We start from the raw sequence: 27,796 nt of genomic DNA on the forward strand, positions 1-27,796 counted from the left end.
TGTTTTCTCCTAAAAGTTTTATAGTTTTAAGTTTTACATTTAGATTTATGATTCATTTTTAGTAAATGTTGTCTATTGTAGGAGGTATTGATTACAGTTTATATATTTTTCACATATTGTTCCAACTCTATTTTTAAAAAAGACTATGCTTTTACACTGAATTTACTTTGTACCTTTGTAAAAAATAAATTGACTGCATATATGTGGGTCATTTGCTGTACTCTCTATTCTGTGTTCTGTGGATCTATGCCTGTCTTGATTGGTGTCTTGATTACTATAGCTTTATAATAAACCTGGAAATCAGATAGTACAAGGCCTCTAGCTTTGTTCTTTTCTTTCAGAGTTTTTCTGGCTATTCTATGTCCTTTGTATTTCTGTGAGCATGTCAGCATCACCTTTTCAACCCAAGTGCCTGCTGGGATTTTGATTGAGTTTACCTTGAATCTAGATATTGAAACAATTAGCTGTCTTGATAATTATTGTCACTGTTTTATACCAAAGAAACTGGGCATGGTAAAGTAACTTGGCTAACATCACTTACCTTGTAAGAAGTAGAACTGGGCAGTTTGACATCAGAGCTTATTCTTTATACTGTTTCCTATGTTAATTAGAATACAATGTTAATTTCATAAAGGTAAAGGCATATCTGTTTTGTTAATATTTGATTCCTTGTGAAAGCACAGTGCCTAGCGCACAGTAGACACTTAAACATCTGTTGAATAGGTGAATGCTTTTAAAGTCTTTCCATATAGAAAATTAAGTTTCATTACATTTGGCTTGATCTAGGTCTTCATTTCATAGAATGGAGCACAGACTCTGTAAATATTTTGCCCCAGACCTAGCCTTGTTACAAACAGTGTCTTAATTAGGATTCTGTCTACCCAGGATAGAAATTAACTCAAGCTAGCATAAGAGTATATTGAATTTTGTATTAAGGATAAAGGAATGTCTCATAGATCCCACTTAAAAGAAATTAGCCAGCCCTTAGGAAGAGACTGGAATTGGGTTTGGAAAATACAATAGGGCTTTATTTTTATATTTAGTCTTTAGTGAGTCATCCTCATTTTTCTCTCAGAAGAGGTAAGCATTCTCTGCATGTATATAGCAATCTTTTAGATTTTCGTGACATAAAGTATTTAAACATTCATCAGGTATTTTGATTTTAAGTTGTAATTCCTTGAGATGATTGTTTTCTTTATTGTTAACATGTTTCCTTTCCTGTTTTTTTTTTTTTTTCTTTTTGTTTTGTTTGTTTTTACAGAGGCAAATACCGGATTGTATACATAACTCCAGAATACTGTTCAGGTAACATGGGCCTACTCCAGCAACTTGAGGCTGATATTGGTAAGTGGTAAAGAAAGATCTCTGTAAATACTTACTGAGTTAATCTTTAAAGTTAAACCTATGGATGGACACTGGATTTCACTTCTGTTAAAATTTATTTCAAACATTACTTCCTCCAGGAAATCTGACTCTCTAACTTGGCGTTTCACCTATCTTATCCCATGATACTCTATAATTCCTTTTGCTACAGAAATTAGGCTCTGTTAGCATAATTACCTGTTTATGTATCTGTTTTCTTCTGCTAGGCTATAAACTTTTCAAGGGAAAAATACCACTTTTTAAAATTTATATTTCCCCAATGCAGTGTGCTTGGCACATAGGCACTTATACATATTGTTGAATGAATGTTGAATCCTAGGTTCTATGAAATTTTAATTTACTTGTTTTTCATGTTCTGTATCTAAATTAAGTCAATGTAGTGGTTTTGTACTCTCTTTGTTCATAAGAATCACTTTTCAAACTTAAAAAAAATGTAGGTAACCAACCCCCAACCTTGAAAATTCTGATTTAACAGGCCTGGGGTGGCACCTGGCATTAGTGGCTTCTCACAGGTGATTCTGATGTATAGCCAGGGTTGGAAACCACAGTACCTTTGATTAGTTGCCACTAGTGAGTTTGATTTATTACAAAAACCAAAAACTTGGGTAAGTCAGAATTTATTTCCTAGAAAGTGTAAATATAGAATTAGTCAAAAGCTGATAGCACTTTTTTTTGTTCTTAAAAATATTTTAAGCCTCAGTTTAGTGAGACCTTGTCTCTACAAAGAATTTTTTAAAAAATTGGCCGAGCCTGGTGGTGCGTGCCTGTAGTCCAAGCTACTTGGGAGGCTGAGGTAGGAGGATTGTTTGAGCCTGGGAGATGGAGGCTGCGGTGAGCTGAGATTATGCTACTGCACTCCATCCTGGGCAACAGAGCGAGACCATGCCTCAAAAAAGAATTTTTTTTTCTTCTTGGTGGTTAGGCTCAACTATCCAAGAATTGCAATCATGGCTTCTATTGCAAATGCCCCTATTTCACACCTTCAGTTGACCTAACCAAATTTAATTTTTTAATATCATATGATCTTGTTGTATAATTATGTATTGAAATAATTCCAGATAGGTTAGGTTTTCAAATTGCAACGTCTCGTTTAACGGTTACTTTCATATAACTGTAGGAAAGCATTTGATAATTTTTCCAACAATATAATGAAAACAAACTTGTATCTTTTTTGGTATGTGTTAAAACCAACAACAGCATGAGGGCAGCAATTAACATTTCATTAAATATATTAGCAACGAGTACATTTATGGGCTCTTAAACTCCCTTATTGACATACTACATTTTTTGCCTTTAATGGACAATGAATTTGATATGTTTCCTATTAGGTTGTATGAAGTTCTTGTGAATATTTCACTTTGAATTAAGAATAACTACCCTATATATAAATTTCATGGTTGTATTGCAAAAGCTAGGGTCTATGTCTATAGTGGTCTGGGTACGTTTTTACTGTTTGCTTTGTTTCTGTGATAGTGTTAAATGAATAATAAGCTTAAGTATTTAAGCAAATACTTAATACTTTTGACAAGTAGTTAAAACTCTCTATTTTTATTTTTTTATAATGGATGAATTATGAACACTGCAATTATTAGAGCAGTGTACTTCGCTTATGATGGATGAAAATGTTCTCTGGTTGACTCAGTGTTGAATAAAAAGGGATAAATAAAAGTTATTTTTGAAATATTTTCCTTTGCCTTTTGTTGCGGGAAATTGTACAATGCTTGCAAAAATGAATATACACAGGATGTTATTTGTACAGCAGTCTGACATTTAGCTAATCAGATTCCTCATTTTTCGGTAAATGTTAAATTACTTAAGTAGTCTGGATTTTTAACAGAAAGAGCAAATATAGTTTTATAGGGAGACTCCTTACCAACCAGACTTTTAACTTAAGTGAATGTTGGCAAAAGCTTGTCTAAACTGATTTTGAGGGATAAGGTTTAGTTCCTTTAAAAGCTAGTTTGTCAAACCTATAACTAAAGCTTTTAAAAGACCATCATCTCTGTTTCAACCTATTTAATTTAAAATCTGAGCTGAAGTAGGAGTATTGCTTGAACCCAGGAGTTCAAGACCAGCCTGGGCAACACAGTGAGACCCCATCTCTGAAAAAAAAAATGAGCTAAGCATGGTACCTGTTATAGTCCTAGTTACGAAAGAGAGAGAGAGAGAGAGAAGGAAGGAAGGAAGGGAGGAAGGAAGGAAGGAAGGAAGAAAGGAAGGAAGGAAGGAGGGAAAAATCAGTCAGTCACTCAGGTTTAGTTTCAAAAGCCAAAATAATTATAGTAATAATATTGAATTTTTTCCAGCCACTCAGTAGTACCCAGAGAATTTTGATACAAATAACTGACTTTGCCCCCATGTTTAGTCGTTTTTTTTTTTTTTTGGCTTTCTTTCTCCTCCACACTGTCTTAAGACTGTTGTAACTTGTAATGTCAATGAATTGTAATTGTTTATTTGCATGTCTGTCTCCTCTTTTAGAATTGTGAACTCCTCAGGTCATGGATTGTATTTTATTAGTCTTTTTATTGCTAGAAAAGTGTTTGGATAATAATAGATATTTATTAAACATAATAGGAGTAGTAGCAATTTTTTGTGTGTGTGCCAGGCCCTATTTTAGCATTTTATGTGAATGATATAATTTAATCTTTAGAGCATCTAGAAAATGTCAGGTACTATTATTATCCACATTTTACTTGTGAGAGGACTGAGACTTGGAAAGCTTAAGTAACTTGCTTAAGGTAATACACATGGCAGGTAGTGGAGCCAAGTTCTGCATCTGGGCAGTCTGACTTTAGAGCTTTTTAATCATCCTCCTCTTAGTGCCCGAACATTTTTAATGCTCAGAGAAGTATCAAAGAATGATCATACTCATTGAAGGAAAAAATTATTCTTATGTATCAATTTGTTAATTGAGGGCAAAAGCACTACTGTTACTACTTTGAAAAATCTGAAGACATTGTTCTGACATGCATTACAACACACTGTTGATTCTGCTTCAGTGTGTATGTCTGGTGTGGGGGCAGAGCAGAGGGGTTACTACAGAAAGAAAGAACAAATTACATTTCTTCTTACCTACTTTGTACATCATGTGATTTAGCTCTTCCCATACCATTTTACATTAGAAAATGTGGCTGTCCTCCTGTGCTCTGATACTGGCATTTCAGAGGACTCTTTGCAATATGATATGTGATCAGTCATGGATGGTGATGCAGTTAATTTCAGTAGAAATTTGCTGGCTCTTTTTATCTCTTTTAATAGCTAATGCATGAGACAAAATTGAAGGTATTACCAAAGAGAAATGCAGGTAGATGGTTTTGGAGACAAAGTCACAGTAAGCAATTCATCTCTCCAAGGAATAGTGATGAAAGCTGAGATCCAATAAATGTCTTCTTTGGATTAATACATAAATATTTCCTTTTAAAATTCTTAAGCCTTTTATTCATGTATCTCCCCTCTCCCTATTTCCAATAATGATGTTTGGTGTTAATATGATGGTATTTATGCTTCTGTTTTTATAGGAACCAAATACTTTGGTTTTGGTTATTTATTCTCCTTCGGAGATGTAGATGAGTTTATTTTTTCCTTTTGAGCTTTATCTTTTCCTTTACGTGTTTTTCTTTCTTATAGGTATCACACTCATTGCTGTGGATGAGGCTCACTGTATTTCTGAGTGGGGGCATGATTTTAGGAATTCATTCAGGAAGTTGGGCTCCCTAAAGACAGCACTCCCAAGGGTAAGCTTTGCCAAGTCTGATGTCCTGAAATAACATTCTTACTAAGTAGAGCATTCAGGATTGGGGAGTGGTAAAAAAGCTGAAGACTTCACTATGAAAGAACAAATGGATAATGTAAAAAGAGAACTATTTTTTTAAAAATTCTGAAGTTGGCATATATAATCTATTGAGGAATACAATAGAACAAGGCTTGACAAACCTTTTCTGAAAGGACCAGGTAATAAATATTTCAAGCTTTATAGGCCACATGTAGTCTGTATCACATATTCCTCTCTCTCTCTCTTTTTTTTTTTAGTAACCCTTTAAAAATGTAAAGGGTTACATTTTTCACTGGTGGGCCATAACAAAACAGGCTGTGGGCCATATTTGTCCAAATGTCTTCTCAGTGATCTTTCATCCATATGTCCTTTTACTCTAGGATGCTGTGAAATCCCGGTTACCCCTTTTTGTATCACATTGAAAACCTGAAGTTTGAACTATTCTACAGAGATTTTATTAAAGCTTTCAGTATTAGAATTTCCCTTTCTTCCCTATTATAAAAAATAGCAAATTTTGACCAGGTGCCGGGGCTCACGCCTGTAATCCCAGCACTTTGGGAGGCCAAGGTGGGCAGATCACCTGGGGTCAGGAGTTCGAAACCAGCCTGGTCAACGTGGTGAAACTCCATCTCTACTAAAAATACAAAAATTATCTGGGCGTGGTGGCAGGTGCCTGTAATCCCAGCTACTCGGGAGGCTGAAGCAGGAGAACCGCTTCAGCTCGGGAGGTGGAGGTTGCAGTGAGCCGAGATCGTGCCATTGCACTCCAGCCTGGGCAATGAGAGCGAAAATCTGTCTCAAAAAAACAGAACAAAACAAAACAAATTTTTATATGAATATTCTACATGATTGGCATATTTACATGAATGGTTTAAAAACCCACAATACTAGCACTGTTTTATTTTTTATTTTGAAAATTGTAGATTCACAGGAAGTTGTAAAAAAAAACAAAAAACAAAAAAACATATAGAGAGGTCCTATGTACCTTTCACCCGGTTTCCTGAACAGTGTCATCTTGCATGACTATAGTACAGTATCAAAACTAGAAATATGACATTTGTACAGTATCTAGAGTTTATTCCTATTTCTCTAGTTTTGTAAGTATTCTTTTGTATGGTGTGTGTATTGTTCTATAAAGTTTAATCTCATGTACATTTGTGTAACTACCACTGCAGTCAGGATACCAAATGTTCCCTTAGCACAAAGCTCCCTGGAGCTGTTCTTCCCACCCCTAGCGCTAGCCACTGGCAACCACAAATCTGGTCTCACTCTCTAAAATTTTATTTCAAGAATGTTACATACATGGAATCATGCAATTTGTCACCTTTTGGAATTAGTTTTTTTCACTCAACATAATTACCTTGAGATCCATCCAAGTTGTTTGTGGTCATGTGTTGCTTAACAACAGAGATATGTTCGAGGAATGTGTTCTTAGGACATTTCGTGGTTATCTGAACATTCACTTACACAAACCTGCATGATAAAGCTTACTGCATACCTAGGCTGTATGGTAGAGCCTATTGCTCGTAGGCTGTAAACCTGTCCAGCATGTTACTGTAATGAATACTGCAGGCAACTGTAATACAATGGTAAGTATTTGTGTATCTAAACATATCTAATGTAGAAAAGGCACAGTAAAAATACAGTATAAAAGATAAAAGATGGTATACCTATATAGGGTGCTTCCTGCAAATGGAGCTTGTAGGACTGGAAGTTGCTCTGAGTGAGTGAGTGAGTGGTGAGTGAATGTGAAGGCCTAGGACATTACTCTACACTACTGTAGACTTTATACATATTGTACACTTAGTCTACACTAAATTTATTTTAAATTTTTCTTTAAAAATTTTCTTCCTTTAATAATAAATTAATCTCAACTTACTGTAACTTTGATTCATAAACCTAAAACACTTTTTGACTTTGGACTCTTGTAATAACTCTTAGATTAAAACATAAACGCATTGTACGGCTCTACAAAAATTTTTTCTTCCTTGATTAATGCATTCCATAAGCCTTTATTTTAAATTTTTATTTTTATTTTTTAAACTTTTTTGTTAAAAACTAAAATACAAACACGCATATCAGCCTAGACCTACACAGGGTCAGGATCATCAGTATTGCTGTCTTCCACCTCCACATCTTGTCCCACTGGAAGTTCTTTAGGGGCAGTAACACTCATGGAACTGTCATCTGTGATAACAATACCTTCTCCTAGATACCTCCTGAAGGACCTGCCTGAGGCTGTTTTACAGTTAACTTTAGAAAATGAATATGTAGAAGGAGTATACTCTAAAATAATGGAAAAGGGTATAGGTAAATATGTGAACCAGTAACATACTTGTTTATTATTCATCAAGTTATGTACTGTACATAATTGTATGTGCTATACTTTTTAATGACTGGCAGTTCAGTAGGTTTATTGATAGCAGCATCACTACAAACGTGAGCAGTGCCTTGTGCTAAGACATTATGGCAGCTATGACATCACGTGGTGATAGGAATTTTTCAGCTCCATTATAATCTTATGGGACCACTGTTCTACATGTGATCTGTCATTGACAGAAATGCCATTAAGTACCACGTGACTGTTTTTTGGAAGTCTGTTCCTTTTTATTATTACAGAGTATTCCATGGTATGGTTGTACTACAGTTTAACTGTTCACCTGTTGAAGAACTTTTGGGTTGTTTTCCAGTTTTTGACTATTATGAATAAAGATGCTATGAACATTTGTGTGTATCTCAAAGGTTCTTCAATATATGAATGGCTAAACAACCTGAAAATATAAAAGTTTTCATTTCTCTGGGATAAATGTCCAGGAGTGTATTTTTAGTTTTTAAGGAATTGCCGAACTGTTTTCCAAAGTGGCTATAGCATTTTACATTCCTGTCAGCAGTGTGTGAATGATCTAGTTATCCTTGCCACCGTTTGTTGTTGCAACTGTTTTTTATTTTAGCCATTTTGATAGGTGTCGAGTGGTATCTTACTTTTAATTTGCATTTCTCTCATGGCTAATGATGTTGAATGTCTTTTCTTATGCTAATTTGCCTCTGGTGAAATTCCTTATATAATTGGAGTGCTTGTTTTTTTCTGTTGAGTTTTAAGAGTTTAAAAAATACATTGTAGAAACGAGTCCTTGGTCAGATACATGGTTTCAAATATTTCTTTCATTTTGTAGCTTGTCTTTTCATTCTTTTTACCATGTCTTTCACAGAGTACATATTTTACATTTTAGTGAAATCCAGTTTATCATTTTTTCGTTTATGGATTGTGCTCTTCACCTAACCCTAGATCCTGAAGATTTTCTCCTATGGTTCTTTCCTAAAATTGTTACAGTTTTATGTTTTAAGTCTGTGATCCATTTTGAGTTAAATTTTGTATAAGATGTGAGGTTTAAGTCAAGGTTCATTGTTTTCCCAATAGATGTTAAATTACTGCAGACCCTTTGTTGAACAGGCTATCCTTCCCTTGTTAAATGGCATTTGCCCCTTTGTTGAAAGTCATTTGGGTGTATTTGTCTAGGTCTGTTTCTGGGTTCTCTAGCCTGTTATATTAATTTTGAATGAATAAATAAAGTTGACTTATGTTTAAGTTTTCTTGGTAGTAGTGAGGCAGTGGTGCCTTCTGAGCCCAGGATTTCCCAGTGTTGAGTAAACTGTGTTAGAAATTGTTATTCTTTTGGTAGATTGTCTAGTTCAATTTCATTGCTCATTAATCTTGCTTATAGATAGCAAATTGAGAGGAATCTCAAAAATAGTGTCTTTTGTTAGCTTATCTCACAGAGTTTGGTTGGAACAGATATTAAAACAGAACAAACCAAAAAGAAATTAAATATACTATTTAGCAAGTTTATACTGAGGGAGAATCAAGCCATGTGAATTGAGCTCCAGTGATGTGACTGACCTCGGGTCAGATTTTTGTATCATGGTTCAACAAGGTAGCTATTAAAATCTTCTTACTACTTCTTGAAATAATTCTTCAGTAGTCACATAGGACAGCACACACTCCTGGATTTCTTCTTTCCTTACTGTCTCTTTATTCTCAGTCTCCTGTTTCTTCTCATCTCCCTGCCCTTTTAATGTTGGCCTTCCAGAAACCTTAGTCTTTGGACCTACCTTTTTACTCATTTTCTTGGTCATTTCACCTAACATACAGTTTTATTTTATTGTATTTATTTTTTTATTTTTGACATAGAGTTTCACTCTTGTTGCCCAGGCTGGAGTGCAATGGCGTGATCTCAGCTCACTGCAACCTCTGCCTCTAGGGTTCGAGTGATTCTCCTGCCTCAGCCTCCCGAGTAGCTGGGATTACAGGCATGCGCCACCATGCCCAGCTAATTTTTGTATTTTTAGTAGAGATGGTGTTTCACCATATTGGCCAGGCTGGTCTTGAACTCCTGACCTCAGGTGATCCACCTGCCTTGGCCTTCCAAAATGCTGGGATTACAGATGTGAGCCACCACGCCCAGCTTGCAGTTTTAAATACCAAGCCTATGCTGAGAACTCCCAAATGTTTATCTCCATCATAGACTGATACCAGCAGTATATGAGTGATCCAGTTGTTTTTGCCTCTTTGCCAGCATTTGGTGTTGTCACTATTTGTTCATTTTAGCCATTTAGTAGAATATATGTGCATATATATGTGTGTACACACAGGCACACATCTAGGTAACTACTCAACATGCCTCTGGTGAGATGACCAAAAGGTGTCACAAACTTAACCGCTTCCTGACTGACTTGCGCGTAGCACTCCGGATCTGCTCTTTCCTCACTCTCCTCCATCTTGTTTAACAGCAACTCCATTGGCCAAAATTGTGGAATTTTCCTCAATTTTTTCTCTTTTTCTTACACTCCACTGTTTATTTAAACAGTAAGGAAATCTCGTGAGGTCTTCAGAATATATGCAGGATTAAATCATTTCTCTCTTGATCCCTGCCATTCCCCAGGGTAAAAGCCATTATCTCCTTAGAGCCTCCTGCTTTCACTCTTCCCATCCCTCATTCTGTTTCAACACAGCGTCCAGAGTGATACTTTAAAAATGAAGTCAGATAGATCATGTCTTCTGCTCAGAACCACCTAGTAGCATGCCATTTCCCTCTAAATAAAGGCAAAAGTCCTTACGATAAATTACCGATCCTCATGTGATCTGGCCTTCCATTTTCCCTCTGACCTCATTTTCTCTTCCTTGTCTCCTCATTCACCGGATTCAGCCACACCACCCTCCTTGTTTTTGTTTGGACATTCCAGGCATGCTCCAGCGCCTGGGCTTTGTGCCTGCTGCTTCCTTTCCCAGAATACGTATCCCCCACATTATCTGTGCAATGTTCTCCCCTACTTCTCTCAGATTTTTTGCATTTAGGCCTCCTGGGCCGCCATATTTGAAATATCAGATTAGTTCCCCCTCCCCCATCATTCAACATTATTCCTGAACCTTTGCTGTTTTAAAAATAGCACTATCACTGTTTAACTTATTGTGTTGTATTTTGTTAATTTTCTGTGAGGAGTTCTTCACTGGAATATTCTTTGTAGGGAGGAGTTTTTGACTGTTGGTTTATAAAATCTAGAACAATACCTGGCTTATAGGAGGTGCTCAATATATAACGGGGTGAATGAATGAATGAATTCTGATGAGAAAACTGAGAATTAGTAAAGTGACTTTCCAAAACAGGTAGTGGGCAGTATAGAGTTGGGCCATAAATAGCTACACCATACAAGCAAATGATTTGAAAGAGGCATAAAATGTAATTTCTGCCCTCAAGTAGCTCATAGTTCAGTAGAGGACTCTAGATTCATACCTATAACAGTAGAAGTAATAGTACCAAACAAAATATGGTATTATGAAGTGGTACAAATAATACAAAAAGATGAACAGTGTTAGTAGTACATGTTTAGAAAGGATTTCTGTGGTGAAAGTCGCTAGGCACAGTGCACCTGGAGGACTGATTTCTATTAATTTAGAATGGTTTAAAGTAAGCTTTTGGAAACTAGGAAGATTACTTTCTGTAATCCTTTCCTAGGCCTTTGATTCTAGAAGGATTGTGTTAAAAGAGTTTTAAATATTTTATACAGTTCTTAAACATTTTTTAGCTTGAATTAAATCTTGTATTATGTCTGGTCATGGATGTCATTGGATCATTTTCATTTCTTGGGAGGATTAATAAAGCACATTCCTTCTGTTGGGCCTCTAGTGCAGGGAGCGTGTTGGCCGAGCAATGGCTGAGAAAACCTTTTTCCCCTGGTGTTTTCAAGAACCCTCTTTATTAGCTAAATGGTGAGACATGCCACCTGGTGGTTATAGCACTATCATTTTTTTTCACTGTTCTTGGTCCACTGAACAGTGAAAGTGGTTCACTGTTTTTTTCACTTTCTTCTTCTGATTCCAGTCATGCTAGGATAACTACTATAAACCTGGAATGTTTCACACCATATTATTTCAATAAGTTCAAAAACAGCAGAGATCACTAAGCTGTTTGGCACAAAGATTCCTATTTGGGGGGAATCAGACAAAGTGAGTGTTGAGTAAGAACAGGCAGGCAGAAAGCTTTGCATCAGTCTTAAAGCTACTTACATTTCAAGTAAGAGGAACTGTGAAGTCCATGAGACATGTGGGGTTTTTCCATTACTTTCTCCCCAGTACTTATTACAAAGATCAGCACATAGTAGGTACTCAGTAACTATTTAGAATGAGTGCATGAATGAATGAAGTATGTGTGATGTTATGGAGTACAAAGTTAGAATTAGCAACATGACCTGAATTTAGAAGCAGGTGGAATACTTACACTTTTCTCAATCTATGGGCACTACACCATTGAAGTATGTCTAAGATCTTCCTAAATTTATAGTCATAAATTTGTTACTATAAATTTAGGAAGATTAATTTATATTTGGTTGTTTGATTTAGCAAAACTTGCTGCCTGTTAAAAAGAAATTAAGACCTGTCAACTTAAAGAATTCATTTTGTGAGTTAAGAACTAAGTGACAGTGTAATTTGTTACCTGAAGTAGTTTGCTTCTGAAAATTAAAGAGTTCAAGCTATTAATAATTATGCCATGACTGCAGGCATAAACTGGGAATGTCCCGGCAAATGAGGATGTATTGTCACCCTTCTCATAGCCCGACTGTGTGTTGTTTTTAAGCTTCACTCTAGTTTATATATTTTAAATGTCATAAAATGCCACATACTTATAAGAGAAAAGGTCCTATTCATTGCTGAAGTAGAAGTTTATCATTAATTTTTAATATATTCTATTACTTTATTTTCTAATTCTAGAAGCAACATTCTGAGCTATATCTTTCTAGAATGTTGAGGCAAAAGAGTAAATGTATAGTGATTTTCACCGTTACCAGATTGCTGGAGTAGGGAATTTCTGGTAGCAAGATGGGTCTAACATACAGCCCTCTCTATCTCATTTTTTTTTTTTTTTTTTTTTTTTTTTTTGCTGAAAGAACAGCCCTTGCAAATGTCAGTTTCAAATCTGGGAGTAGTGATCATGTCTCTGAAGTTCTTATATAGAATTCTTTTTTTTATTTTACTGACAATATTTGTAATAGTTGAAACTTTTTGAGCGCTTACTATATTTGATGCATTACAGCACTTTACATGTTTTATCTCACTTGATATTCATAACTTTATGAGATTGGCACTGTTATTGTAGCCATTTTATAGATGAGGAAACTGAAGCTTAGAGAGTTAAATAAAGAGCTCAGAAATCTCACATCTAGTAAGTGGCAAAAACAGGATTTCAACTCAAACAATCTGATTCCAAAACAGATTTTTTCCACTGTGGTGCCATTCTTTTGCCTGGTTTTTCTGTTAACTTCTTAAAGATATGTCATGTTTCATGCTTACTTCCTCATTTTCATAAATATATTACCTGCCCACTTATACATTATATTGCTTAGAAACAAACCCAACCCTCTTTTCTTATGGACTGTATGCTGATAATCACTGTTTTTAATATGCAATTAAACAAGTATTTTATTAGTGCATTTATATAAATTATTTGACCAAAACTGGTGAAAGTGCTTTACTGTGAGAGTGAGAATGTACATGTTCTAAGAACCTCAAATTTTTGAACTTCCCTTAGTCTCAGTCTTATATTTGTTAAAACCTGTGTGTTAACACAGATACACCCATGTTGGGGGTTGATTAGAGAAACCACCCTCTTTATAGATTAGCTTGTTCATCTTTAAGTTGCTAGGCAGGCACTGTAAATTCAGAGAACAATCTGATTTTAAGCCACAAACCAATGAAATTAATTTTGGGGTTGCCTTTTCAAATAGTGTCACAAAATTTAAGGATAAAGAATGCAAAAATGATGCCAATTACCTTGTCACATTCGTTTTGATTTAATTTTTTTAATTTGAAAAAACCTCTCAAACTTAATTGATTTTTTTTTTAATGTGAGTTTGGAGATTTTTTTTTATGTGAGTTTGGAGATTGAGTTTTTAATTCGGTAAAGTTATAGTTATTGAAAAAGTAGTTATAATTTTTAATAAATTGATCTTGTTTTAATTTTGAGTCATATTCTAGAATTGCTTCTTTGCAAATTGGTACATTGCACATACATTTCCACTTATATACAAGATAATTGCGATAGTTGGTTTGTAAAATAGATGCAGTGCATCTGAAGAGCTATTTTATAAGAATATTGTTTCCTGTATCTGTCATGAGCCAAAAAGAATATTTTTAAGAAAGTTATATTCTTGGTGATAGAACAGCTGATAATTTAGAAACAGCTGTAAGACAGTCCACTTTTTCTGATAATGAAATAATACCATAGTTAAGTGTGATTTCCCATAACAGGATAAAAATATGAGATCCAGTTTTAGGGGAGGCATGTTGTTACTATACCTTAGAATTTCTGGAAGATGACATATTCATGTTTTTCCTGATAACTGCTGAGTCTCCTGCTCTGTCTGCTAATCCAGTCAAGAAGTCTTTGCTAGCAATCAATTAATAATGCATGTTTCATTTATACATATTTCCTATACATAGTACGTTATTGATTATCTCAGTACCACTGAAGAGAGGTTATCTGGGTCATTGGAGCTTTGCTTCTAGATTTGTGAAGACATAAACCTATGTATTTGAAATAGGAGGCCAAAAAAAAAAAAGACCATTGCTTTATGTAGTTAGAGTTTCAGTGAATAGAGAGTTTATAATTTGTAATTATACATTAATCAAATATAAGGCATAATTTACCTCCTGCTTATATCAGCACCATTTCAAATGTAATAAATGTTAAAAAATAATAAATGGAGAAGTAGATAGCTAACAGGTAGGCTTAATTTAATAAGACAAGGTAAATTGCATTTGGAAACCTCATGGATTTAATGTTTTATTTAAATTATTTCTAATTTTTAAAAAGTAAATATTGTATCCAGAAGGCTGAGAAACAAGTTAGTAGGGAGGTTTTTTTCTTTACAAAAAATTTTACAGTTGCGTCTTTGACATTGTACTTCTGACTGTTGTCCTACCAGTCTCTTTGTAAGAAAGCAATACACATGTCGGGAATGAGTGGCCTCTTTCCTTTTTAAAATAACAGTTTTACATCATTCAGGTTCCAATTGTTGCACTTACTGCCACTGCAACTTCTTCAATCCGGGAAGACATTGTACGTTGCTTAAATCTGAGAAATCCTCAGATCATCTGTACTGGTTTTGATCGACCAAATCTGTATTTAGAAGTTAGGCGAAAAACAGGGAATATCCTTCAGGATCTGCAGCCATTTCTTGTCAAAACAACAAGGTAAGGATTTAATGTTTGATGAATTTTGGTAATGATTTCCTTTTTTTTTTTTTTTTAACAAATTATGTATTTTACGATTTTCTTCTGATGCATATTTAACGTATTTCAAATTCCACGTAGTTTTGGGGCAAGTCAAGCATGATGTTATATAATCAACTCAGTGGTTGAGAATAGTCTATTTTTAAAAGCAGAAACTACTTCTTCTAATGTCTTAATACCTCATTCTGTTGCTTAAACAGGGCAAATACTGTTTATTTTTGTTTTTAAAAATTTTATTTATTTATTTATTTATAGAAACAGAGTCTCACTGTCGTCTAGGCTGGAGTGCAGTGGTGTGATCACAACCCACTGCAGCCTCAAACTCCTGGGTTCAAGCAGTCCTCCTGCCTCAGTCTCCCAAGTAGCTGGAACTACAGGCTCGCACCACCATGCCTGGCTAGGACATATACTCTTAATGATTGACAAGTAAACAAGCAAACATAAAATGACTCTTTCATCTGTATTCTGCCTAGTTTACTAATTACATGACTTCAGTCCTAAGGAGCTTAGAAAAGGTTATCTTACAAACACATTGAAGCCTGTATTGTGTTCTAAGGACTATTGTAGGCGCTTTCTATAAATGATTTAATTTAATCCCTATAACTGCTCATCAGTAAGTTACCTGTTATTTTCATTTTACTGATGAGGAAACTGACATTAGTACTTTTTTTCTGTTTATTTTGTTTAAAGGCATTTTAAATATGTATGTTAAGAAATTTTCAAAAGCCTTTATTTTACTTTTCATGAGCCTTTATTTACTATTTGAGACAGTGTCTTTCTCTGTCAGTCAGGTTGAATGCAGTGGCGCGAACCCGGCTCACTACAACCTCCACCTCCTGGGTTCAAGCTATTCTCCTGCCTCAGTCTCCCAAGTAGCTGAAACTGCAGGTGTGCACCACTATGCCAGGCTAATTTTTGTATTTTTTAGTGGAGACGGGGTTTCACCATGGTGGCCAGGCTGATCTCGAACTCCTGACCTCAAGTGATCCACCTGTGTTGGCCTCCCAAAGTGCTGGAATTACAGTTGTTAGCTACTGCACCCGGCCAGTTTATAATTTTAAACATTAAAATAAATGCTTCTTGTCCAGTCATGGTGTGCCATACCCATAATCCCAGCACTTTGGGAGGCAGACGTAGGAGGATCACTTGAGACCAGGAGTTCGAGACCAGCCTGGGCAACATGGTGAATCCCTGTCTCTACAAAAAATGCAAAAATTAGCTGGGCATGGTGGTACTTGCCTGTAGTCCCAACTATTTGGGAGGCTGAGGTGGGAGGATCATTTGAGCCCAGGATGTTGGGGCTGCTGTGAGCTGAGATCACATCATTGTACTCCAGGCTGGGTGACAGAGCAAGACCCCGTCTCAAACAAAACAAAACAAAACAAAAAACTTCTTCTACCAATACAAACACAAAACAAGCGTAGACAAATAGAGTTTAAAGAACGTCATGGGTGTTTTCCTGTGAAGGGAAGATTGATGCTAGGCCAAGAAAATCCTGAAGTTATTCTTGAGGACCTTAAGGGATAATTTAAATGTAGGATTTGCTCCTGGCTTTCTTGTCCTGTATTCAAAATAAAACAAGAATGGATTGACTATATTCTGAGTGTTCTGGCTCTTCTAGTGCTCTCTGAAGTGAGTACTCGTTATGTTTCACTTCCCTTTCATCCTAAAGAGGAAAAGTTCTTTTGAAGAAGGCTGTTTGTCCTAGGTTAGTCTCCACAGTCAGATCATTATCTCCTCCTAATCTTCGATCTTGTTCAGTCTCCATGGCACTTTCCCTTATAATAACACTCTCCTTTTTAAAGCAGTTTACCTTTTTTGTATGTAATATTGTTCTCCTGTTTTTCTGGCATCGTGGTCCTCTTATAATATCCTATGCAAATGTTTCTTTCTCACTGTTTTTCATGTTGACTCTGCTAATTGAGGTCTTTGTTACTCTTTAGTCCAGACTATTATAATTTCTCCAAAGATATCCCCTCTCCCTGGTGCTCCTTGTTGCTTTCTATGCACAGTTTACAAATTATTGTCTGCATACAAATTATTGTCTGCAAACACATCCTTCAGTCTGGAATACTTTTCTGGAACTCTTTACTAGGAAATAAAAAGCAGACTCAGTGTAACATTCAACACTATCGAAGATCTTGATATTTAGTATGAAATTTTTTTTTGAAGCAGATCAAGAAAGATTTTTATACCCATTTTTAATCCTCCGAGAAGACTTAGGACAGCCGGAAACCATTGAGAGTCAGAACACTTTCTACAGATCTTAGGTGAACAGAAACTTTCCTTTTAATGAGCAGTGAGATAGAGGGTAATTAAGGCTTCAGAACATTGTCCGTTATTTCCATCTTCTTCCCTTACTTTAACTCTGCCAAATTCCTGTAATTTGTTTATCAGTATTCGTGTTTTTTAATCCATTGAGCTAAGGTGTTTCTTAAACTAACCCTATTTTGTTAAAATCTTAATTATAATATATTCATAATACATTTAAGTGAGATAGATGAATCTCTCATATAATTTAGTGGTTAGATTAGATTAGAATTTTCTCCCCTCAGAAAATTAAGAGGAAATAACAGTCTTTAGCCAAATCACTTGGCAAAGTAATGACTCCTTTTGTAATAGGAATTTTTACTCTTTTGATTTATCTGTTACATAAGTTCAAATTTTTACATATTTTCCACCTTTTTAAAGAAAGAGTGGTATATAGTCAATATCAGTTTGAACAACACTGTTGCATATAAATTGAAAAGGACTCCAATTTTCCAATTCCATTCCTCAGTTGTGATCACTGTTGGTATTTTGGCATTTAATTATGTAGACTTTCTTTCTCTGACTCTACTGCTGTGCATATATACAGTTGTAGTTTTTTTGTTGTTGTTAAGTTGATACAGAAATAGTTGCATACTATATCCATTATTTCTGCAATTTTTTTTTCATTTAAAGTATCTTTGCTCTCTTTCCTATATTTCAATTTGTTGCCTTTTCTTAAATTAAAGCCTTAATATATAGGATATTACAATATCTAGGTTTTGGTGAGTAGTTTTTTCTTCTTTGAAAACATGTTTGTAAAATAAGATTTTTTTTTTTTTGACATGGAGTCTTGCTCTGTTGCCCAGGCTGGAATGCAGTGGCGGGATCTTGGCTCACTGCAGCCTCCGCCTCCTGGGTTCCAGCAGTTCTCCTGCCTCAACCTCCTGGGTAGCTGGGATTACAGGCACATGACACCATGCCCTGCTAATTTTTGTATTTTTAGTAGAGACAGGGTTTCACCATGTTGGCCAGGCTGTTCTCGAACTTCTGAGCTCAAGTGATTCACCCGCCTTGGCATCCCAAAGTGCTGGGATTACAGGTGTGAGCCACTGTGCCCGGCCTTAAAATAAGATTTTTATACACTAAAAAAAAAAAACTTGTATTTTTTCACTCCATTAAGTAGTTTACTGTGAATTTTTGATATTGAAGCCCATTTGATTGCTGTCAAAAATAGATTTGAGCAGTTTATTCAGTATGACTCTTGTAGTGAAATTACTGCCTTTTTTCCCCTGCTTAAGTTTTCAGTGGCTTTTGCCATAGTCCTTAAAGGTTTTACAATTTTTTTAATGTTTAATTTTTAAATGTTTGCTTATTATTTCATCGTATGAATATAGATAATGATGAACATTTAGATTACTTTTTACTATTATAGTGTTGCAGTAAATATTTGTTTACATTTATCTTTTGGCCAATAAGCAAATATTTTTGTAAATTAGAATCCTAAAATTGAAATTGGATCAAAAGTTATATGCAATTGAAATTGAATAACTTTTCCTAAATCTAAAATACTATAGTCTTTTTTATATTGTCAGCATAAATGAATGCAGTTATGTAAATGAATATTTTTAGGCATTAAGTAAAATGTTCCATGGAAATTGAACTTTTAAGTTGTTTATACTTCTATGGAAATTGTTTACACTTTTAATAAAGAAGCACAAGTTTCTACAAAATACATTCTAATAGATGTTTTCTATAACATTCAGTCTCAAGATTACTAGTAAATACTTCTTTGAACTGTAAAAGCAATCTTTCAGTATTATAAGAAAGCTCTTGCTTTAGTAAACATTTAGAAACTCAACTTTATTATCATAAGAGAGAATAAGAACAGTGTAACAAGTTTTATGCATACTCCTTTGTAAACCCTCACCAGACTAATTGTTAATCTGGTGCCTTGCATTCCCCAAAGTATTTGTATCTGTCGTTTATAAGTTTTTATCAAGGTTTCAGCTAAAACAAATAAATTTGCTTCTGGTTTTAGCTTTAATTTGAACTGAAACTGTCAAAACTGAGTTTTGGGGACTTCACACCATTCATTTGGACATTTGATTCTATATAGTGTTTTAAATTTTCATGCACTTAAATATATCATTATTTTTGACAGTCTTTCTTCCTTTAGTCTTTTCTTTAGAAAGTAGAAAAATTAAATAAGATAAAACCCAAACCGGTCTGAAGCATATATACAATATATATGTTTGCTCTTTTGTTCTTCTTTTTCTTTAGTTCCCACTGGGAATTTGAAGGTCCAACAATCATCTACTGTCCTTCTAGAAAAATGACAGAACAAGTTACAGCTGAACTTAGGAAACTGAAACTATCCTGTGAAACATACCATGCGGGCATGAGTTTTAGTAGAAGGAAAGATGTTCATCATAGCTTTGTGAGAGATGAAATTCAGGTATGAGGATCAATCATCATTGCTCTCCGTTGTTCATAGTGGAAGTAGATATTTCTCAAATGTTTATTTAACAGATCTTTATTGAATATTTTCTTTGTGTTAAACATAAAGCAGTCCCTCTGATAAGTGTGGGAGAACAAACTTGCAGATTGGTGTAAATAGCAATCTGTACCTAGTGCTTAGGTGCACAGAGGAGGGAGGAATAGCTCTGTCAGGGTAGTTGTGTAATGGGGGTGGTCCATCCAGGAAAAATCAGTTAGAGTCCAAACATGTAAATAGAAGTTTATCAAGTATGCCAGACCTGTAGGTGATGAGGGGAAAGGAATTGGTTATAGAATTCCAGGAAGAAGGACTAACAGGTGCAAAGACACTTTGATATGAGAACACATACTGGGTTCAGGAAATTGTGACTGGTTTGTAATGGTTGGAGGGAAAGAGAATGTGGAGTAGGAATGGCACAAAGTATGGACAAAGAGGCAGGATGGAACAGTTAGAGACTTGAGAGAACAGTTGAATGGGTTGGTTGGCCAGGTTATAGATGGCTTTAAAACTTGCAAAGAAGCAGTCTGGGCTTAGTATCATATACCTGTTAGTTTTCCCTGACTACTTTAGCTTTAGAATTTTTAGTTTAAGTACAATTTTATGTAATAGGTAAAGCAGATTAAGGTAGAATAACTCTGGCTGAAGTTAATTTGAGGGAAAAGGAGGTCCAAGAGTCTCCAGACCTTGAAGACACTGCCTATTGGGGTCTTATAATCCTTGGAGTGCCGAAGAATCATTTGAAGATTATCATGATGTATTACTCTGTGTTTTTAAACAAGATAATGGGATTATAGAAACATTAGACTGGCAGCAATAAGTTGGATTGATTTGAAGAAGAGACACTGAAGAAGGGAGAGGGTATCAGTGCAGTTATTGTGAAATTCTATAGTTCCTATCCTGATTGAAGTGGCTCAGTGGGTGTCATGGAGGATTTATTTGGGAGGATTTAAGTTTAAGGCACATGAGTAGGTTTAAGTCAACAACTTGACACTGTCAACATGAAATCCTCACTCTGTCACTCTAAGTCCGGGTAAGAGCCTTCCCCTGAAGTTAAGAATTTAAAGTCAGCTCTCACATTTTCTGTCCCACTGGTCATCCATTTCCTCTCTATCCATCTCTCTTTCTGATATCTAGTTGTTATCCACCCTCAGCTAATGTTGTTGAAAAGCTTAAGTATGGTTCATATTCACTGTCTCTAAAGTTCTCTACACATAGTCATACTGTAATGCATACCCACCTGAAAGCATCGAGTCTCTCTTTCCCTTCTTTCCAAAGATAGGAATACCATTCACAGCTGTTTAGAATAGAAATTTTATCCAAATTCTTCAGTGTTTATATTTTTGTCTGTTACTTCAGTGTCTTGAATATTGTCAAATAACATTTATTAACTGCTACTGCTACTACTGAATCTTAATCAGTCTTCAAGCCATTAACTGACCAATGGTTTCTTCTATCTTAATGTGTTAGTAATTATTCATTTAAAGTAAACATCTCCCAGAACATGAAAGAGTACAATCTTTATTCATGTTACGTTGTGACAGGAGACTTTGTTGGATGCGCCTGATTTTCCTGCCAATACGCAGCTTCATTAAAACATTAATGCTTTGAAATATGGCTTAGGAAACTTCACAATGATCGTTTTCTGGAAGAGTATATGTGTGTATGTGTCATGGTATTCTCCCTTTCTGTGGCAGGATTCCACAAATTTTTATCCCCATTACGAAAATTTAAAAATTGAAACTGTTTTTTTCTCCCTACGTGGATATCAGATACTCTGTTTTATCTGACAGCTGGCCCAATGTACTCCTACTTGGCCATTATAAAGAATTCAGAAGCTTCATATTTGCATTGAAAGTTCTCAAACACTTTGTAAAGATGATGAAAATACGTTTCATCATCTATCTAGAAAGGTCAGGTGTTCCTGCAATTGATTACTTGCTACCGAGAATTGAATACCTACTGAGTGCATAATGTAGAGAATTCTAGATGTTCACTTTGGTGTGTTTTTACAGTTGATATATACCTTAGTGTGGGTCTAAAAGTGGAGGTGACCTCCGTAGCTCTTAATGTCTTAGACTGAGTGATGCTTAGAATCTTAGATTTTCTAATTTTAGAAAAAAGTATACTTTTCTTTCTTATTTTTATAACCAGATCCAACCACATTTGCATGCAGATAGGCATTTTTAGTCTTAACCATTCATTTTTACTTTTACTCCTCAATTTTATTAGTTTTGTATCTTTTTGTATTTAATTTCCCCTTTCAAGATGCCTTGAGTCCTTTCTTTTTAGGAATGATGTTGTGAATAAATTATTTGATAAAATATCTTTACACCTGAGAGTTTATAAGGATAGTTTGAAAATCATGTCTGTAAAATAGGTGGATCTCACCTAAAAATAATATTATATAATTAAAATTAGAATTATTATTGTGTTGCTTATTGACCCTTAAATATAGCAAAATTGCCGAGTCTCATATAGCCAGAGCTTTTACTTAGTATGATATTCATTTCTATATTTACTTTTTTCTAACCTTTGTCATACTTTCTTTTACTTATTCAGCATTTCCTCCTTTCCTCCCTCCTTTCTTTTCTTCTTTCCTTCTTTTTTCTTCCTTTCGTATTCCTGGTTCATCTTAGCATGTAATCTTTATGAAATGGCATACAAATAGGCCTACTGTGCTTACAGTGAAAAGCTTCAAGGCCTCATGTCTTTCCCACTTCTATTTCCAACTCCCAACCTTTTTAGCTGATTCTTTTGGTACTTTACCACTATATCTTGCCATAGTTTACGTACATGGCTCCTATTTAATTTTTTGTTTATTTGTGTGTTAGTTGTAGGCATTATCTATCGACTCCTCTCTCTGAAAGATGAAAGGTTAGCTCCCTTTCACATTCTTTATTGCTCTTTTTTGTTACCTTGTCCGTGTATTTCTAACCCCCTTTCCTCCTGATATGTTTATGTCATGATTTTGGCTAGATCAGTGTATACGATTTACATAATTATTACTCTGTAAATGCTTTTTATAATCTCTGAGCCATGTAGTATATTATGGCTATTTTTTTCTTACCTATTTGTATTTTTATTGTTAATAACCTAAGAAAAAAATTTTCTATGTCTTCTCACTAATTCTTCCCTAAAATTTCCCACAAAGGTGTAAACTTACCTCAGTATATTCATAGATATGAGACATTCTATCAATTTTACCCTCTTAAAGATGCAGAGATAATGCATCATGTTTCATCCCACCATCTTTAATGAGAAACTTCCATCTTAGATTAATATTAGAGAATGTTAAGATGCTCTGCAATCAGGTAAGGACACTTGCAACTTCATTATAATGTAAAAGTTTCCTTTAATACAATAAATATTTTGAGGCTCTTTTGTGTCTTGTGTTCATAGAAGTTCAAATAAACCACTTTATTTACTATTTTTTATAGAGAGTGAACAGAAACCTCATTTCTAGTCACCAGTCCTTAATCTGTAAATCAAGCAGGTAGATAATCTATAAATGATGGTCGAAATCACATTAAATTCCATTTTGTGCCAGGGACTTAAGTTAATGAACAAATTACTCTTACAGAAAGGTATAAATGTAAGGTTTTCATTCCGCTAAATATGTTTGTCAAACTGTGTTGTGATTTATTCTCAGTGTGTCATAGCTACCATAGCTTTTGGAATGGGCATTAATAAAGCTGACATCCGCCAAGTCATTCATTACGGTGCTCCTAAGGAAATGGAATCATATTATCAGGAGATTGGTAGAGCTGGTCGTGATGGACTTCAAAGTTCTTGTCACATCCTCTGGGCTCCTGCAGACATTAACTTAAATAGGTAAAAAAGCATTTATTGTTCTTACTCTTGCAGATTTCTTTCTTTCTTTCCATATAAACTTTGAAAGTGTTTGAGGCTATTTCCAGTATTCCAAGTAATTTGTGAGTGCATTTAAAGTAAAAAAAAAAAAAATAATAAAAAAATAAACCTCCCCAAATCCACAGGACATGTAGGAAGAACATTTGTGGTAAGAGTTGCCACTTGGAGGAGATGAGCTAATTTCAGCATGCCTTTATGTAAGGAATTAACTAAATCAGGACAATACTTGGGCCTGTAACAGAGATCCTATGGAATACTTTCCTACCATTGTGCATTAATGAACAAGTTCTTTTCCCCTTCTCAGATCCTGTCAAGTTGCCATGTCTTCAGCCATAGTTACTTCAGCTACCACTGATTTTGTTACTGATTCTTTCTTCCCATGCTACAGTGGTGGTTATTCCAGAGGACTTCTCTCAATCCCTATTTGACTCTTGTTACTATTTGTTTCCTTGGTTAGTTCTGTGAAACCATAACCGTTCTCCTTGACTGTGTGTGAATCATTGTGTTGCACTGTACTGATAGACTGCCATAAATCAATATTAAGTGTTCAATATCTTAAGTACAGGAGAACCATGCTACGTAAGTACTCAACAAGTAGTTTGTTGGCACTTAAGTTCTATGACATTTTTATTGTAAAGGAAAACATTATCTTGCAAAGATTTCAGGGCAGCATTTACCAACTTTGTTCCTTCATCCATAGGAAAAAGAATCTCAGGAGAAAAACCTATACATGGTAACCAATGGGGCTGCCAAGCTGATGAAGTATTTTCAGAGTACACCTTTCTGTAGCTGAATACATTGAGATCTTGAATGGACATATTAGCTCATTTTAGTAAAATGATCAGAGAGTGCTTCCCACTATAGTTTTTGTTTTTATGCACTATTAAACAATGTGTTTTTGAGTGTCCACTGTGTTCCATGAACTATGCTATGCGTGGGAGATATACTAGTAAAGAAAAGCAAAGTACCTGCTTCCACAGAATTCAGTGGGAATGGTAGTTCTTTAGAGAATCACATAACTATGGATACATAGGCTTCATTTTACTGTTCTCCTTTTGTGTTTGAAAATGTCAACAATCAAAAGTTTTTAAAAAAGGAATCATGCAACATATTTAAAATTATAATTGTGTTAAGTGTTATGAAGGGAAATTGTATTGAGTAGTAAGAATATATAATGTTGTGTGGTATTTCCCAAGTTAAAAAGTTCAGATAAGGCTTCCTTGTGGAAGTGATGGTTCAGATCTGAAAGAAGAATAGGAATTAATTAGGTAAAAATGTTTGATGCAAATTTTAAGGTTTTCCTTCTGAGTAGTCAGTAGCTTTTCTTTAATATAGAAGATGACAAAACCATCCTTTTTTTGTATAGAACAATTCTTGTTTTCCTTTAGACAATTGTATCTGTCAAGCTTCTTATGAACTAATTTAAATAATTGGGATAGAACACAGCTGTACATGTTACTACTAAATATGGAATATATCAAACATAAGTTGATTCCTACCAGTTCTGATTTTATTTGTGTATTTTGTTAAAGATACTGAGGACATTAATATCCAGTTTTATATTGTGCATTTGAAGGTTCATCAATAAATACAATTCTTGTTTCTCTGGGTCTTAAAAGATATTTTAAATGGTTATCTCATTAAGGTTTAACAGGAAGTAACAGTGGTTCAAATCAAATAGTGGTGCCAGAAACCCAGACTTGAATTTTGAGTACAGACAGGTTAACCTTTGCATCAATCCTGAGGAAACTAAAACTACAGGATTAATCAGGATAAGAAAGAATTGAGCAAGGATTCAGGAGGGCTCTGTATCATCCTGATGACAACTCTTCTAGAAAAAGCTAGAAAGTCTAAGAATAAATGAAGTTGCTGATTCTCACCTGGAAAGGTCAGTTACTCAGAAAATTTTTAGAGTCTATCTTATGCCATAATTCTATCACTGAGAGAAGAAACTTGTCCAGTCATCGTGTAATCTTCATGTAAATTTATATTTTTAATTGCAGAATTCATACCACAGGCAAAGTCCCAATGTCTGCGTTTGTTGTTACCTTAAATAGTCAAACCCCAAAGTTATTGTAATCTTTTTTTAAGAGAGAATAATTTGCAAAATAATCTCGGTCCAATAGATCTTTCACTGGTTCCAAATGATTTCTATGAATGGTTTAGAATTTTTCTTATTTTCAAATTGTTTTTATTCTGTGGAATACCGGACTTATTTTTGTAGTCCCAAAAGAAGAATACATATTTATTTATTTATTTGTTTTAAGAGTTATAGTTTTGTTTTCTCAAATTTGTCCTGACACTGATGAGATTAGTTAAATGTAGGTCATCTGAACCAAATACAGGGAAGGATCCAGTTCTGAGAGTGTGGGCGTTTGTTTTCTTGTTTTTTTTTTTCTATAGGAGGGAAACGAGGTGAACAAAACAAATAAAATAAAGCAAAAAAGAACTGATCTTTATTCCTTGAGGTAGAAAGAATGAGATTACAGTGGGCCCCCTTATCTGTATTTTCACTTTCTATAGTTTTAGTTACACCCGCATCCAAAATGTTACATAGAAAATTCCAGAAATAATTAAATCAGTTTAATTATTTCTTTTAAAGTTTTACATCAGTGGTGGTTTTGAGTAATGTAATGAAATTTTGTGCCATCCCACTCAATCAGCCTCGACTCCCTTAGAATCATCCCTTCGTCTGGTGCATTCACGTTGTATTTACTCCCTGTCTGTTGGTCACTTGTTGCAGTATTGCAGTGTTTGTGTTCAAGTAACGCTTATTTTACTTAAGAATGGCCCCAAAGCACAAGAATACTGTGCCTAATTTATAAATTAAACTTTTTCATAGGTATATACATATAGGAAAAAACATAATACGTACAGGATTTGGTACTATTCTGTGGCTTCAGGCATCCACTGGAGGTCTTGGAATGTATCCCTGGTGAATAAGGAGGAACTGTATATGGTTAACCTAGGAGCTAGAGTCAACAGTTGGAAGAGACTTTGGGGATAATTACATGGAAGGGCATGGTGGCTGGTGGTTTCAGATGACAAGAATGTTTTTGAATAATGGATCATTTGTGTCTTCAGACTTTCCAGAACTCCTTGAGAATTATACAGAGGTATTTAATCAGTCAGAAGGTTGAATAGTCAAATTATTAGTGAGTGAAGTTTATTTTGATGGGGATTTTACTTATGCTGTCCCTTAGATATTTCAAGTAAATCATTGCTTTCTTTTGAAATATCTGAAACCTAGTTAACATGGACTTTTATTTTTTCTTGCAAAGATATGCAAAGCTGTTTGGGAGATTGTCGTCATCTGATATTTGATATTCATGAGCTCTCTTCACAGAAGACTAGAAATTAACAGAGTCACGATGAATTATGGCAGCATTGACTTTAAAAAACACAAACACCTCTTTAATGTTATTTAACAATTTTGAATAAATTTGATATCGCAAACAAATCAGTTATAATTGATTGAGAAAGGAATTTAATTCTAATACTTTACTGGTGTCCCGTAATAACCCATAATACTAAGAGACAGTTTTGGAGGGCAAGAAGTCCTGAAGAGCTGATAGAGATAAAGGTCAAATTTGAGCTTCTTTCAGTATTCCTTACATCAATGCTTTTAGTTTCTCATACAAAATAAATTAAAATAAAGAATTACCTTTTTACTGGGAAAAGGTAAAAATTAATAAATTGTAGAAGCCTTGTTTGAAGCCAAAAAGTGTGTGACATGTAAATTGAAGTGAAAAACCTTAGAGTTTATGATACTTTTTCAAAGCAGCTAAAGAATTGATACTTGGGCACAGGAAGAATTTTTTCAAAAACAATTTTTATAAAATCAGAAAAATATTTACCTCTTGTTGGGGGCATTGACTGGAAAGGAATGTAACAGAACTTTCTGAGATGCTAGAAATGTGTTTTATCTTGATGGGGTGTGAGTTTTGTAGGTAATGAAAAATAAATAGTAATAAATAAGTAAATAAAAAGTAAAAAAGTTGCCAATACAGTTTTACATATTCCTGTGATGTTTTTAATCAACAGGCACCGCCTTACTGAGATATGTAATGAGAAATTTCGATTATACAAATTAAAGATGATGGCAAAGATGGAAAAATATCTTCATTCTAGCAGATGTAGGAGACAGTATGTATTATTTATTTTATGCCAATAACACGGATTTATGAATGATGCTCTTTTAAGAAAACAATTTGGCTAAATAATTATCCATATTTTGAAA

At 34.7% G+C, this 27,796-nt stretch overlaps 1 protein-coding gene across 7 annotated transcripts in view; it reads left to right on the forward strand.

The window, feature by feature from the left end:
• The window catches only part of WRN (WRN RecQ like helicase), a 139,198-nt gene that overhangs the window by 63,123 nt on the left and 48,279 nt on the right, over window positions 1-27,796 (forward strand). For all 7 annotated transcript variants that reach the window (XM_023214601.2, XM_023214608.2, XM_023214609.2 and 4 more), the window contains exons 17-22: window positions 1,262-1,344; window positions 5,011-5,117; window positions 14,713-14,900; window positions 19,470-19,644; window positions 23,336-23,517; window positions 27,601-27,702. In XM_023214601.2, the coding sequence (XP_023070369.2) occupies window positions 1,262-1,344; window positions 5,011-5,117; window positions 14,713-14,900; window positions 19,470-19,644; window positions 23,336-23,517; window positions 27,601-27,702 (837 nt within the window). The remainder of the gene's footprint in view (window positions 1-1,261; window positions 1,345-5,010; window positions 5,118-14,712; window positions 14,901-19,469; window positions 19,645-23,335; window positions 23,518-27,600; window positions 27,703-27,796) is intronic.

This window comes from Piliocolobus tephrosceles, chromosome 7 (assembly GCF_002776525.5).
Source record: "Piliocolobus tephrosceles isolate RC106 chromosome 7, ASM277652v3, whole genome shotgun sequence".
Taxonomy (NCBI): Eukaryota; Metazoa; Chordata; class Mammalia; order Primates; family Cercopithecidae; genus Piliocolobus; species Piliocolobus tephrosceles.